The 16,464-nt window shown below is 45.8% G+C and overlaps 1 protein-coding gene across 6 annotated transcripts in view; it reads right to left on the reverse strand.

Moving 5' to 3' along the window:
• The window catches only part of pcsk5b (proprotein convertase subtilisin/kexin type 5b), a 75,313-nt gene that overhangs the window by 19,393 nt on the left and 39,456 nt on the right, over positions 1 to 16,464 (reverse strand). For 2 of the 6 annotated variants that reach the window (XM_072708100.1, XM_072708098.1), the window contains exons 11-20: positions 15,875 to 15,992; positions 14,356 to 14,544; positions 12,910 to 13,046; positions 12,187 to 12,333; positions 11,844 to 11,946; positions 9,938 to 10,131; positions 9,656 to 9,740; positions 7,545 to 7,648; positions 7,184 to 7,322; positions 6,460 to 6,575 (exon numbers count right to left, since the gene is read on the reverse strand). In XM_072708100.1, coding sequence (XP_072564201.1) covers positions 6,460 to 6,575; positions 7,184 to 7,322; positions 7,545 to 7,648; positions 9,656 to 9,740; positions 9,938 to 10,131; positions 11,844 to 11,946; positions 12,187 to 12,333; positions 12,910 to 13,046; positions 14,356 to 14,544; positions 15,875 to 15,992 — 1,332 coding nt within the window. Of the gene's footprint in view, positions 1 to 4,268; positions 5,516 to 6,459; positions 6,576 to 7,183; positions 7,323 to 7,544; positions 7,649 to 9,655; positions 9,741 to 9,937; positions 10,132 to 11,843; positions 11,947 to 12,186; positions 12,334 to 12,909; positions 13,047 to 14,355; positions 14,545 to 15,874; positions 15,993 to 16,464 lie in introns of those variants that run through there. The other 4 variants (XM_072708102.1, XM_072708101.1, XM_072708103.1 and 1 more) reach the window with 4 other exon arrangements.

The raw sequence follows: 16,464 nt of genomic DNA on the forward strand, positions 1-16,464 counted from the left end.
CGCAGCCATCTTGGATTCTGAACTCGGGATCCTCTGTGCTGCTTTGAGATATTTCTCGGATCTCCGAGAAACAGCAGCGCGCATATCGTCACTTCCGACTTCAAAACTCCGGAATCCGACTCGGAATACGAGTTCCAAGGGCAAATGGAACGCAGCAAAACTGCCCGAAATGGGTTGACAGAGACATTTCAGGGATTTTGACTTATTCTGCTCTGCAGATGGGTTAATTGCATTAAAAATTTTAATCAGATTAATCATGATGATGGATTAATCCGCGTTAACCCGTTAATTTTGACAGCCCTACTATGAACACACAATTAATTAGAAAATAGCAGTGATTTTTGTGCAACAAAAACTATAATTGTGCAACTGCTGCTTACTAAAAGCACAAAGAAGTTCAAGTTGATTGCTATAACATCACCCCCCCCCCACACACACACACACACACACAAAAGGTGATACAGCATAACCCCAGCCAGACTTTTATCATATATTTCTTGCTAATTGACATGTATTATCACATAGCAACAAAATTACATAACATAAACATATAGCCAACCTCACTTCATCTGACAGTAGTCCAACTTAATGCATCCAGGATTTATTGCAAAAAGAAAAAAAAAATTAATTTTGTTTCAGGGATTAAAACCATAAATCTGTGCTCACCTTTCACTGCTGTAACTCAGATTTCCAGGAGCAAAACAGGTTCACTGTTCTAGAGGGTGCACATATTTTGGTTGAATTTAGTCACAGGAACTTCTAGTTTAACAGCTTTGCCAGATACAGCCATTCAGGGTCACCTTTCCAAGGCAAACGCTCCTCACCATTCAGTGTGTGGTGGCCTGATTTCTAATCACCTGATGGATCTTTTAATTTTGATTGAACAAAGATTGATGGGCATCACCTCAGCAATAAAGTCACCTCTGGTTACCAAAAAATGTCTTACCTGGGGCCCAAAATCCTCCCCTGCAATGACCCCCCTTGAGAGCAGTGATTGTCACAGGTCCATCGGCAGGACATTTGTAGTTGATTGCGATTCAACTTCCAATCATCCCCCCCGATCGGGAAAATATAGCGAGGGGGAGACCCTGTCTAGCAAAATGTATGGTTGCGATCTGGTAGCTCGCCAGAGTATTTTCTTTATAAAAGTAGCTCTCCCTATAAAAAAAGCTTGGACACCACTGTTATAGAATATACTGCTTTTCTGCTTAGTACTGTTTTCCTACTGAGTCCATCATTTCCAAATAATCCAAACAAAACCAAATGCAGACAGTATGAATGGAGGAGCATCTGTCATGTTCATTAAGCATAGTGATGAGCACATTATACAACTCATTAATAAACTATTTTTAACTAAATGAGGAAAAATAATATATTTATATTAATACCTGCCCTATATATTATATATATATATCAAGTGACACCTCAGCTATGAGCACAGAAAGATCACTAAACATTAAAATGTGCCATAACACTCTGACTATCAGCATAAACAGAATTTGACCTTTTGCTATGATTTGACCTTGAAGTGCTTTCTGAGACTGGAAGCTGCCATTTTGCTCATATTTTGGACACCAACATCCAAGCACCTTCTAAACGCTTATATGCTCGGGACACAAACACACGCTCGATAATTCATTTGCTAACTGTGACATTTGAACCTTATGAAGTGTTTGTAGCACCCTGAAAATTGCCCAAACAGCAAAGCAAGGATTTCTAAAATAAAACAATATCATTAAATGTGTAGGCAGCTTTTCAGAAATACATATTTTTATTTTATTAAAAGGTATTTATATCACTTCAATTTTACAATGTTCACTATCAAACTACCATAATCTTGGGACAACGGAGACTTATTTGTACTTTTTTTTTGAATACATTTTATGAGCTACAAAGAAACCATTATATTAGACTGAATAGTTAAAAAGTAATTAAGTGTTTTTTCCCCATATGAAACACCAATTTTTGGCCATTATCAATTACAACTGGATTCAAATATCTTACATGTAGACTGAATTTTACAAATGTACATTAATTTGACAGAAAGACAAACATTTTTTCCCCTAAAGCAAATAGTAAATGTATATAATTAGTTACATAATATTAGTTTTGTGACTTTGAATGTATTTGCACATAATCTTTACAAACCATAATATTTTAATCATGAATATATAATTAAAACTGATATAAAATGAGGCAGCAATATACTCAAATGGTACCACACAATTTCAGAACCTTCTGTCAGAAGAGATCACACAACAACCGTTTCATAAATCTCCTGTATAAATAAAAATGGAATCTAGCACTCACACCCTTTAAAAAAAAAAAGATTTAATTTTAATTCCTACAACTGGAATGAAAATGTGAAAACGGTGATTTAATGACCATGTGTCCAAAACTCATGAAATATAAAACAAAAAAACTAAGCAAAAGATGACAATTCCAGCTTTTTGATGAAGTGGATTCCAAGAGACAAGTCAAGCGAACCCATGATATGTTTCCGTACCGTCCCACCTCCGAATGACGTGTCCGCGTGCGAATGTGGCTTCATAGGAACAAACGGCGAGTACATGAGGTAATGCTGGAGCAGCGTTTTCAGACTCTGATTAGCACCTGTCAAAGTTCTAGAATGCCCAATGTCTGGGACGGACTCTCCTAAGACAAGCAGGCCGCGCAGCCCATAAACGTACACATGCTGTGGCCGCTGATGAACGCACCGAAGCGGAGCGAGCCGTGCGTGTCACTGGGACCACTGGGAAAAGGGCAGGTTGCTTTGCTCGTACATAACAGATGTGTGGATTTCTCTGAATGCTTTAAAAATAGACAAATGCCCTAACATTGTAACAATGACAAAATAGTTTATTTAGCATCTTGGCTATAGCCCTGCCTCTTCACAAACAGATTACAAATACTCAATGAAGATAAACTGATACGAACCTCTGCCTGGGTTTCATTAAATTACCCAAACCGTTTCCAGACGCACAAACAAGTCAAGCGAACCCAATTATTGCTATTAACTACGCCAATAATTCTATGATTTCCATACAAAGAATGGTTTGGAGAAATAACATGTTTCTAGCTACACTACTTCGCTGTGACCGATGACAAAACTCAGGTGTTATTACAAAACAACAAAAACAAAAAAATCTTCAAAGCTGACAGTTATTATAAAGTATTACAAAGCTGCAGCAAACATGGTCTTTCTGGTAAAAGCATGAATGTAAAGCCCCCCCCCCATTCTTTTTTTCCTTTTGCATTGTAGTATCTGCTTCTCTTCTTTCCACATGGTTCTATCTGGTTTTGATTAAACTTTCTAATGTTTTATTGCGATTGCACAAAAGTAGAATACCACACTAAAAAACTAAGAACTTTCCACCAAGCATAAATTTACACTGAAGGATTCTCAATTAAAAATAAGGGAGTAGGGTAGGTTCCTAACAAGGGTATCGTTAGAGATGAATGAATAGGGGGGCTGAGTCTTTACTGGGGGTGGCGGGCTGATGTCAAACTACTCAAGCTAATAAAAACACATTTAGCCCCTCTAAAATAGGCCTAAAGACACCCTTGGTTGCTAACATAAGCTTTTAGAAGCCCTCAAGCTGGAACTGTGTGCATTAACACAGCAACTCTGAGATGACCTAAAATGAAGTCTAACTTCAACCGTGAAACAGTGTCTTCAGAAGCACAGTAAGGAAAGCATTGTTTGGCTGCGTGACCTTCACTCTCATACCCAACAGTGACAGAGAGGAGCAAAGTCTCCTTCAGCTTCTCATGCCTACGCCATGACACGATGACAGACTGGATAACACAGTTATGCATTTGCTTCCTTTCTTGGTTTTCTTTCGATATCTTTCTCCCTTTAGCCTGTGCTGGACTAGCTAGGCTTTGTGGGCTGAGAAAGCAAAACGGCATCAGCCTCAATGAAAGCTACATCAACCAGTTACACTTCGTGATTACTAACAGACAGTAATACTAACATTTAAAAAGCAAAGCAAGTTATCTTTGAAGATCGTATACTGAACTTGAATCTTTTTCTATTTTTACTAATTATTTATTAAATACATTAAATGAAGGCTCAGAACCAGAGACACAAATGAGAGTGAGATCCGCGTGTGAAAGATTTTTTTTAGCACCCGATTATGCCATTGGCCAATGAAAGGTTTCCTGACCTGTCAGTAACCCGGGACAGTTCAGGTTTACCAATCGTTGTCTTACAAACTTCAAATGTACATTGAAAATTTTTTTGTCATTCCCATGCAGCCAATGAATATTAAAACCTTACACTTTATTAATAACCGTATAAAAGCTTGATGGTTATGAAGAGCACAAATCAGTGATTGAACATATGGCATAACATATGAAAACTCAATACTGTTGAGACTATTCCAGCATGTTCAGAATCTAAACGAAATATCTTCGGTTTGTAATCTGCGAGAATCAGACAGTGCTGGAATTGTTTCCGCCAGGCGAGGATTCCGCACAGAGCGGCTTTGTGAGACCCCGAGCTGCACTGCAGGCAAACTTGGGTGTGTGTGTGTGTGTGTGTGTGTGTACATGTGCGCTGTGTCAATCAATGAACAAAGAGCAAGGATCGGGCCACTCATCAGCGTTGAGGGGGTGACAGGTTTTCAAAAATGTCAGTTTTTCTAGTGTGAATGTGCAAGGGGCAAAATTATCACCAGCCCTCGTGGCGCATGACCCAGGCCTCCAACATCAAGGTTAAAACAAGAGCAGCAAAAAAATAATAGAAAATAAAAATAATATAAAAAAACAACCCGCTGCCCTTACCCAGCCCACATAAGTCAGAGCCCCTAAAATAAAACATTTCCAACTGAAACAATGTGTGTCCGAGTCCCCAGACTCAACGAGAAGGGAGGAATTTCTAAGCTGAGGAACAGGGATGCTGGTGGGGTAGCGGAGGTCATCAGACATGCACTCACAGCTGCGGATTAGAAACAAACTTTCCAAGTTGAAATGCACCTGCTTCAAAACATTCATGTTAATCAGCAAGTTTTTCGTATTTATTTACATGGGAAGCATTCAACAGCTTTTCATCTTTGCGCCACACTCATGATAGGGAGGAGAAGGGGGGTGGGGGCAGTGATAGTAAAACACTATAAGGATGGCCCCCCCAGCAAACTGCGAATCCTACTCTGAACAGGTAAAAATCAATTTGGCATCGATGCTTTGGTCACAAAATAACGACACGTTGACAAAAATTCCCACACGCTCCACCCTGATGACACGTCACAGTACAGAAAAAGGTAGGTTTGTTGTAGTCCTGTCACTGAGTCTCTGACATGTTCCCTTAGAAAAATTGGAGTGGAGGAGGCAGAGATTTTCATATAAATTATCACTATAAATGCATACAGAAGCACAGCACCCCCCGGGACGTCCGGTCACCCTTTTAGAGAACACGTTCTACAACACAGCTGTTGCAGGACCTTCCGCTGACACAGATTGTTCTTTTTGACCAACACGCAGAAGCTTCCTTCTGCCCAAGATTCTTCATTTGCTTTCCACAGATCAGGCAATAAGAGACAGTGGAATCGAAGGAGAAGAGGTTGATTGGTCAGACAGGCAGATAGGGGGAGTCAGGTGACCAGGTCAGGTGACAGCAAAGAGGTTTTGATCCATCACAGTAACAGTTGTCGACAGGAAGGGATTTTGTGGTCCAGCAGGAAGTGATTGGAATCCAACATTGACAGACAGAACAAATTTTGGGGGAAAAAAGAGAAAAACATCAGAAATTAGAAACTGTACAAGTGCAACTGGATAAAAACATTGTAACATTAAAGAATCATTTATACCAATTCATAATTTTGTTACTGGAAAATGAGGGGGGAAAATGGCAAAATATTTCAGAGACAAAAAGGAAATATTTCATCTGAAAAATGCGAACCATGGCAGTAAATGTGTAAGTTGTACAAATACTTTGAAGAATGACACAGAGAACAGGAAATACAAGTAGGAATCCCAGAAGTATACAAAGGAATGATCCAATCCTACATCCATGCTGCATTTATGCAACTGTTCTCAGTTTTCTTAAGTCTGTAAGCCAGCTAAAGCCCAGATTGTCCAAAATAACTAAAACAAGCATAATAAGAATATAATCCAATGCCTTTTCCCCCACCATTGTTGAGATATGCTGTGTTGAGATGGAAAAGGTACAAATCACCCTGCACTCTTTCACGTTCCCCTCAACCTGTAAAGGTATCTGGGTTGAGATGCAGTAAAAGAGTCAAAGCTACATACTCAATCAATCATTAACTTGATATTGATTAATTAACTGGGATACCATTGAGTCACTTCTCTATATCACACCCGTGTGCCAGAACCTCACATCCAAATTGATCGCAGGCAACCTCAGAAGCATGTTGAAAAGCCAACTCGCATGCAGCACGAGTTAATCACGTCTGGGGGCTAGAGCCACCTGGAACCGGCGAGGGTCATGCTCACCATCTTTGCAGATGGTGCTGACGGCGCAGACTCCCCTCTCCAGGTTATAGCCGTTGACACAGGACGTGCAGTTCCTGTCCCCCGGGCCGGAGCAGGTGTAGCAGCTGGAGTCACACCTGGACGAGGAACATGTAAGGCGGGTATGATCAGTCAGGGGATCAGACGGCTGCCTAAATGAATCACTTTATTTTCCTTACACTATAATTCTTGCCTGAATCTCTGGAATGCAGATGTTCTTTCATCATGCACAGTGATTCATTCAGCAGTTCAGCAGCGCATTTCTACTGCATGAACTTGGGCTTTTTTAATGGGCTGGACAGCTTGGCCACACTGGTTCTGTATACTGGGCCAACTGCCAGGAGGGGCTAACATCAGTTATACTGTAAGCCTGTGTCTTTTAAGACCAGGACAGCAAGTCGGCATCTACAGTGTGCAAACATGAGCGCTATGCAATCTGTGTGGTCTGCTCTAGGCCGCATGGAACATTCACACATCGGTAGACTCCATCACTGACGTCAGCATCATCTGGGACCGTCCATCTGGACTCAATTCATGGCACCGCTCTGTAAGCGGCCTGCCCGCACGGGCATAATCTAGGTCTTTCAGGTCAAGTTACAAGTGCACCGGCCTGCCTGGAGAATCTGCGCAGCGTGCAGCAGTTTGTGCAGCCACTGCAACCCTTCGAATCTAATGCTCCTGTGGGTGCTGATGCAGTCTCACGCACTTCCTGCAGGCCTTCTGCGCCTCGACGTTTTCCGAGGTCTGCTCGGCCAGGTAGAAGCCGACGCTGCAGGCGGACACACATCTCCACTCTTCGACGAAGTAGTTACTGGCACATTTGGTGCACGCCTCTATGCCAGTGCCTGTGGAAGATTGAGGGACATGTGCACATACATGAATGAGTCGGCCCTAAACGAGATCAGACCGATGCCAAGCTCTCCTCAGCCAAGCCTGTGAGAGGAGACCAAGCCTCTGTGCCGTATGGACACATCATCTGCCAGGCAAAGAGCTTGGCTACCTAAGGGCAGGGGCGATTGGGGAAATGGGGCTCCACCCTCCCAGATAAGCCTGCAGCCCCAGCTCACCTGCACAGGTAGCACAGGCTCGGTGGCAGGGTTCGCACGTCCTCCGGTGGCCGTTATAGTAACTGCCAGCTTCACAGCTCATTAGGCACCTATTACCCTGAAGGCTGAGAGAGAGAGTGAGTCAGTACTGACGGGATCTATTCCAGACGAAAAAATAAACTCCTTCAACAATGTCATTTTAACAACCATTAACTCTGAGAATTTTCAAAAATGTTTTGCATAAGTGACTAGTGAAAACAAAACAAAAAGGTACAGAGCAAATACTGATAAACGAGGTAACCCAGTCAGTCTCAGGTGATCAGTTTCATTCAGATATTAATATTCCAGACATCCTATCTTCCTGGAACATTGCAAAGTCTCGTAAACACAAAACCATCACATTAATTAAACATGAAAATTGGGCTCCTCTCAGCTCCTTCTATTTAGACGAACCGTTTTACGATTTCATGCACAACCCACATCCTCATCTGAATCGTCCACTAGGAATGCACTTAATCCATGCAGAATTAAATCACGTTAAGCCCACAATCATTTCCTCAGCTGCTGGGGTGATTCTGCAGCGCCTGCAGCCGATCTCGGTGGCCGTTCTCATTCCGTGCGAAGGGTCGCCGCAACAGCTGCGGCTCGGGTGCCGAAAAACCGGAGTGGAACCGTTAGGAAGCAGGTAAAACTCCGGAAATGCTGATCTCCCACAGACGGGCTGGGAGCCCGCAGCACGTGGATGCGGCACGAGCCGTATAAGCAACAGCAGCTGAGCAGAGGCTGACTGCCAAAAATGTGCCTCTGAGGCAGCGGGAGCGGGCAGGGGGGGGGGGGGGGGCTAGCGAAAGTATGCAGTCAGTAAGCACAGATTACACATGTGAAGATGGACATCCCAGGAAAAGAGAAGAGTGAGAAAGGTCATAGTAGGGGGCTGGGTAATTCTCACAAAGCAGGTGCACACACTGATGGAATATAAATGTCAATTCCAGTATGTTGTGACATTTAGAGTCATGGGGGGGGGGACTGGGAGTTGGGAGGGACGACAAATGAAGGCTGAAAATGGCCACAGGCTAGAGGACAGAATGCAGGGCAGAGCGCGAAAAGATCAGCGCCGTGTCAGCGATGACCAAAGGCGACTCGTTAATTATTTACAGCAGGGTACTTGAGCCACGTTACTATTTTAACTCCTTTTCGTTAGGGGGTTATTGTTTTCAACCGTAAATATTTTAATTACTTACTACTGGGACTCAACTTTCCAAAACCAAAATGGAGGGACAAGGTAGGCCTACTTTCACACAGGCAGCAGTTACAGCATGTGCTTCCAGCCACGCGCCAGCGCCGGCCTGCTTTCACACAAGCAGCAGTTACAGCATGTGCTTCCAGCCACCTGCCAGCGCCGGCCTGCTTTCACACAAGCAGCAGTTACAGCATGTGCTTCCAGCCACGCAACAGCGCCGGCCTGCTTTCACACAAGCAGCAGTTACAGCATGTGCTTCCAGCCACCTGCCAGCGCCGGCCTGCTTTCACACAAGCAGCAGTTACAGCATGTGCTTCCAGCCATGCGCCAGCGCCGGCCTGCTTTCACACAAGCAGCAGTTACAGCATGTGCTTCCAGCCATGCGCCAGCGCCGGCCTGCTTTCACACAAGCAGCAGTTACAGCATGTGCTTACAGCCATGCGCCAGCGCCGGCCTGCTTTCACACAGGCAGCAGTTACAGCATGTGCTTCCAGCCACGCGCCAGCGCCGGCCTGCTTTCACACAAGCAGCAGTTACAGCATGTGCTTCCAGCCACGCGCCAGCGCCGGCCTGCTTTCACACAAGCAGCAGTTACAGCATGTGCTTACAGCCATGCGCCAGCGCCGGCCTGCTTTCACACAAGCAGCAGTTACAGCATGTGCTTCCAGCCACAAGTCTCTCAAAAATGAGCAGTTTTTTTATTTTTTATTTTGATTTCTGCACCTTCCTCAGAAAAACGCTCAATCCAGTCCCCCATGTGGGTCAGAGCCTCTGAGCTCCTGTGTGCCCGACACGCGAGCCCTGATTTGATGGACGTCCTCTCTCCGAACAGGGTCCCACTGGAGCCTCAGCGCGTCGTCGGGGCTCTTTAAAAGGCTGCCGGGCTCCTTACCTCAAGCCTGGTTTGCATTCTGTGCAGATGGTGGAAGTAGTGCAGCGTCTACAGTTCTCGCTGCACCTTCGGCAAACGTTTGCATCTGTAACCCAAGAGGAGGCGCCGTCAAAGTGAGGAAACACATGGCAATACTGGAACACATTTTTCATCCAGTTGCATGTATTTCATTTCATACACAACAAAAGACCTGTATATTATATGCTGGAGGAGGAGGAGGAGGTCATTGCGCCCCATGTCACATGACCATGGGTGGGTTGTAAAGGGGAAGGATCCACTTGCCGTCATCGAGGTAGTATCCGTCCGCACAGCTGGATACGCAGCTGTTGGTTCCCTCATTCAAGTGGTACCCAGGTTTGCAGGACGTGCACTGGTCACTGCGGCCACCCATACACTTCTCACACAGCGAGTAGCACTTCTTACAGCGCCGTTTATCATCACGGAAGAAGCCGGACGGACACTCGGACACGCACATCCTGGGGGGGGGGGGGGCAAATCCAACAGGTCATTGGCAGGTTCTGTAATGTGCACATCGTGCAGGAATATAAAAATCAGGGCAAGGAAATTTATGATATTGATGCACTGTGTTAATTTTAAAGCCATAATATGTTATTTCTTTGATCGCGTTAATGTATAAGGTATTTCGTTACCCAAATGGGAGAACAGCATGAGCACAGATTTGAACAGAGACCTATAATAATATCTGTCCTGGTTGTAAACAATGGGATAGTTTAGGTGGTGACCCAGAATTCAGAGCTAAAATCAAAATATTCAGTTAGTATGAATAAATGTTTACATTAGGTGCAATTAATTGTGATTAATCACAGAAAACATGCAATTAGTTGGTTCATTTTTTTTAATCGATTCACAGCCCTAATAAACATTATTACCATCCCCCAAGGGGGCGTTAACTTGCAATCAGTGGCATCATCCAACATCCTTTTAATGAAGTATGCCCCCCCCCCATCTGACCTTCCAGGTGACCCCTCCTGGCCCGTTCCCCTGATCACCGTGGGACCTACCACTGGCCTGTTACGGAGTGCAGTTTACGCGCGCCCCATGGAGAGCGGCCGGCCCTAGGCGCCTCGTGAGGCCCGGATCCTCCCGCAGCTCCCTTGGCTGACCTCCCGCTTGCCAGGCTCCCCTCCCCTCCCTCCGCCCCCCTTCGCAGAGCTTCCGCCTCAGCCTCGGGCCAGAGCCTCTTGGATGCCACCCGCCCATCTGTCCCCTTGGCGAAGGAGCGCGGCTGCGAGTGATGGGCCCTGACAGCCGCACGGCAGCCTTCTGACAGGCCGACCTCACGTTCGGGCCCCGGGGCCAAGCTGGCGTCACTAAGGCAGAGATGCGGATCTATCGGCGAGGTCCCTGTGCCGAGCGCCGAGCCGCTACACCTGTCAGGCAGCACCTCCTGCACCGGCACCCGTGAAGAGCCGGCCCACACGCACGCTTGGAGATCTGGGCAAAGGGGTTCAACTGTGACTGAGGTTGGAAATTTTACTTCAATATTGTGACTTTGGGTTTTTTTTTTTTTGCTTTAAAGGAGAGCCATAAAAATCAGCAAGGCTCCCAAAAAACACCCAAGCTGGTGACTCACGCACGGCTTACATGGCACACATCCACGATTTAACAGGCCGGCCAGGGAATGACTTACACCGTTACAGAGGGGAGAGGCCGGCTTTTTGCATCTGTTTGTGACTGCGGCCTTTGATCCTGGCGGCTGGGCTTTGGAAACAAGTCACGCGTATGAGTCCCACGTTCGGGCCCTGAAAGGGGGTCCGACGCAGCAGATGCAGGCTTTGAAGACGCGCGTTGCGACTGACGAGCAACATTCCCTCAGTCAACGGGTGAAAGGAGACAGCCATGTGGAAATGCGGGGCTTTAGCCTAAGGGGAACCCGGGTCTAATGGGTAACAGAATGAGCTCTGCTTCCCAAACTCCCACATCTCAAAGCCATGCCAGTCGCAGGATCTAATTCCCAGTGGGATACAACAGCAATAACAATGGTCATAACACCACTGTCTTTGATGTGCACTGTTGCTTCTTCTTAAAATATAAACCCTCATCCTTATACAAAAATCTTAACAAAACTGGTTTGCTACAGTTACATGCCCAAAGATTTCCACAAGTGTGTTGTGTCATAACCCTGCAGACACACGTGTTGACAGAGTAACCTAAGGCTGCCTCTCACCTGGTGTTGTTCTTGAATTTGAGGAAGTAGTGCAAGCAGTTGATGCACTGATGAGGTCCGGGGCCCTCGCAGCCATTCTCATTACACTCCGGGTGACAGAGTCCTGGCAGAAACCAATGCACAGCAAAATTAGCGAATGGCGAGCGATTTTACCGAAAATGACTAAATATGGCAAATCACTGCCAGCATGAGAACGATGCTCGGTTCTGTTGCTGTAGGACACAGAGTCCTTAATGTAGATTTAAAAGGAACACTTAGAGGATGATTATACGGAGAGCCAAGATGGTGGCTGACACACGCTTAACCTACGCGACAAGATGAACAACAAGAAAGAGGATCCTACCGCCCCAAGACGCCAGCTCACCGTTGTACTCTTCTGGCAGGTCGTAGTCGGTTGGGGGCTCAGCAGAGCGGGTCTTCTCATAACGGAGGGAGGAATAGGGGTGGACGGATGTCCCATAGAGGACCAGAGACCATTCCTTTAGTTTGCCTGCAGGTGATGAGAATATCACCGCAGGAATGACCATCAGTCTTAGGAAGAATAAATCTGATGACATGGCAAGACGCAGCATATAACGTGCTAAATGCATTATTGTTCTTTTACTATTCTTAAACCTAATATTGTTAAGCAGGCTGTAGTGCATTGACATATGAATTTGGTGGGTAATGGTCTTCAGATATCCCGCTGGTGGGTTAACTGCTGATCTCTACCTTCTGACTCTCATTTTAATTAAATGTATAAGTTACTCCCTATCCCACTCCATGCTGGTACCACTAACCCTTCTTGGTATCAGCCAAGAGAGGCTGTTCTGTATTATAGTGGCAAGTCATTACTGCATCAACACTGTGGTGTAGTACTTTGAGTGGTGGGTGATTCTGGGTCATTGGAGCATTGCGTTGAAAATGATACACACTTACCTGCCTGTACTTTTGTAAATACAGCAAAAAGCAAATTAATTTAAAGATCATTGCAATCAATGCAATATAAGGTCTTGTCTACTGCTGAAGTTCTGATTTTAGTTTATATGTTTTGTAGTGTTTTTTTTTTTATATAATGGTTCAGTACCTGGTACTTTCTGGCTCCTCAGTTGGGATGGTGAGTCATAAATCTCCAGCACCCAATCCCCAGCTGCCTTCTCACCCCAGCAATGAGTGGTCATGAATTCCCAGTTCTTGAAGCCTTCCATGGAGTGGTCAAACAACCTGGAAAGGGATACACGAACAAACTAAGCCAGGAGAGGAGAGAGCAAGGGAAAAAACGAAGCAAACTTGATTCTTAGATGCGAAGACAGGAACGTGAAACTTGAGAAAATGCACTTTTATGACACGTACGGCCCAAAGACCTACATCATTCATTCGCATGTCTATCAGCCTCCCAGCTAAACAAAATGGCCGATCATTACACCTTGTGCAATTCTTTTCACACGTGGTTTGGCCTGGGTGCTGACTTTAAAAAATATCAAGGGCAGTCCTGGAGCTCTGTGCCCTCAAGGCACCAAAAATACCGCAGATCCTGAGACGGCCTACGCAGCACAGCTGAAGGTAAAAACACACAATTCCCAGCATTCTAGGCAACTGAGACAGAAACAAACTTTTCCAAGGGAAGCCAGAGAAGTATGGAGAATATCCACACAGCTTCGACCAATCATCCACTGAGGATGTCATCACACCTCTGGTCTAACACTGAGATCTATCTGGCTATGATTACTCTGAGTGAGAGCAGGGTGCGCGCTGCCTTTTGCGTGAAAAGGTGGAGTCTTATCTTTTCGGGATCCTGGGGAAAATAAATTAAGAAATATGTATATCATCATGCTACAGTCATCCAAATCTGCCAGCTGCCCCATAAGCGCTGGGCAAGACTCCAGCGCAAACGTTAAGTTCTAGGAATTTTGAGGAGCTCATGATAATACTGATAAAAGGAGGTTTTTTTAAATTAACCACCCACCCCCCCCCGCAAAAAAAACCAAAAAAACAAAACCATAACCTCTTTCCGCTCAAATTATAAAAGTGAGGATAAATGCACTGAAGCCCCAGGGAACTGGCACAGTATGCAGGGCGGCCCCCTTTAGACCTGGCATCCTTCCACGTTTCCACACGCATGTGTGAAAGGCCAGGCGCTGTGCACTGAAGGGTTGATACTGTATGTACCTCAGACTCCTCCTCCCCAACACTAGTTGAACAGCTTCCAAGTAAAAAAAAAAAACAAAAAACACATGAATGCTGTGGTCCACATGCCAACACAGCGCATTGGTCCAGCCAATTAGAGCAGAGGCATGCTCTCTGCAACCCACCACATATCCTAGTGACTTTCACAGCCCCCATTTGGTTTTATGGGCCGAGTTGAGAAACAATTAGAGTGGCGGAGGACCAAAACTGACCAGTGCATGTGGGACTTCTTAAGCCAGGAGCTGCTGTGACCAACAGCCCCCACTGGCCCTCATCAGAGGGGACGGGGAGGGCGACGTCGCATGCAGCCTGGATGGAGGAGGGAGACAAAGCGGGTAAACATTACCTGTTAGCCAGCAGCTGGGACTTGGTGCCGGAGGGGGAGGTGAGGTTGATTGACAGGTCCCCACGGCGCGGGTGGGTTATGGTGATTCGTACCACCACGTGCTCCAGGTAGATGACGTGGTGGTTGGGGTTGTCAGAGCAGCCAGTGGCTTTGTACACCGACCTCACCACATGCTCCGGCCGGATGGTCCTGTGAACGACATGGCCGGTGGGATCCCCCATAGCAGCAAGACTGCAAGAACATTCCGGCATCCAAACTATAGGCTCTGGTGCGCCTACAGTATAGACCTGTGCATGTGGAACTGGCTTGAACCAGTCATCCCAATGAACCTGGCTTAACCACGACACTCCAAGTGGACAGAACATGCTACTGGGGCAAGACGCCCCAAGCCCAGTGTGACACCAAAGGCCCACTGTCCTGTACCTGTGTGTGTGTGTGTGACATCAAGGGCCCGCTGTCCTGTACCTGTGTGTGTGTGTGTGTGTGTGTGTGTGTGTGTGACATCAAGGGCCCGCTGTCCTGTACCTGTGTGTGTGTGTGTGTGTGTGTGACATCAAGGGCCCGCTGTCCTGTACCTGTGTGTGTGTACATTTTCATTCCACCATGATTTATATCCCCAGCTATAAATTACCCTTCGTCTCGCTACAGAAGTTGCTAGCGCTTTAAGAGCCAGTGTTGACATTTGCCACCAGGGTTCACTGGTGTGACAATTTAAATTAAATGTCCTTCCAAACAACACACAATGTCAACAGCACCTAGAGACAAAAAAGGCAAGCAAAGAATTCAAAACAAAACTGCTTCACCTAAGATCATTTCCGACCAACTTATAAAATTTCAGACCAACTTATTAAAAAAAAAAACACTTGCATCTGAAAGTACAAAGGCAATTCACCCTAAAACATTACCTGTTCCTGAGCGTTAGCAAACATGCCAAAAGTATATTTTACCCTTTAAAACGCCAGACAACAATCTTTGCTGACATGCAATGCGATATAATCATGGACACAGTAATCTCCACCATCCAGTCTTGAATGCGTGTCTAAATTTGAAACTAGTTGCTTGTGTGTGTCACTGTTAAATTACAGCCCTCAACATATAATAGGCAAACACTCATCCCAGCAGCAAGACATTCTGTAATAAAAGTGAGCCCATGAGGTATGTATGGAGATCTCTCTGGGCAATGGGACAGACAGAAGCTAATTTTGTGTTCAGTAATAATTCTTGATGTATACCATACATTTATATAGGGAAACTCATTTCCGGAATTGTAACAACATACAAGGGTGAGAAGATTCATTAAATCCACGATAAGCGGCAACACAGGTACCCAGGAGGATTCTGGGAATGCTTCAGGTGCAGGGGACGGTAAAGGGCAAAGCCGAAACTGACCCACGGTGGAACGCAACATCACAAACTCTAGATTTATTAACAGCAGGCTGGGATGACAGGAGATTTAATAAACCGTTGACAGGTTTCAGGGAAGGTTCTGGGAAGCTCTTCCTCGGGGCGGCAGGAATACCTGAACTGGCGGTCAGCACTCTCCACACACACGTGCTGAGGGGGGACCTGCCTCCAGCGCTCGGCCTCCTTCACCATGGCCTCGGCGTCCATGAGCCCGAACCCGTACAGGTGGCTGACTGGGAAGAGGAGAAGGCAAAGGTCAGCAAGCTCCACCCGAGCACCAGCTGCCTCGTCCTCGGGGCCCGACCACCCAGCACGGATTTAGTAGCAGATATTTACTGAGCGTTACCTGGCAAAGGGAAACCATCCCCTGTAGGCTGGTACAAATGTCTTCTCATAATTTGCACACCAGCTTCATGCGATTTAACTCAAATCTTCTTCAGTATCACTAGCAATATTAATGGTGCCATTCCTACACACTGTAAGTTCTGGGTCATCTGATTAATTAGAATCCTGCTGTGATTCCTCAAAGCCTGTTGATGGGTTTAACACCATGTCCACAAACTGGCAATAGAGTTCAGTCACTTGCCAAATGCTTTGATGGAATCGGGACCATGGTAGGTAGAGAAGCAGAAACACGAGGCACTGAATGCCGATGCTCCCCAGCAAGCCGAGGCACCTGAAGAGCACGAGCAGAGAAGCACGTCG

Source organism: Paramormyrops kingsleyae, chromosome 2, assembly GCF_048594095.1.
Source record: "Paramormyrops kingsleyae isolate MSU_618 chromosome 2, PKINGS_0.4, whole genome shotgun sequence".
NCBI lineage: Eukaryota > Metazoa > Chordata > Actinopteri > Osteoglossiformes > Mormyridae > Paramormyrops > Paramormyrops kingsleyae.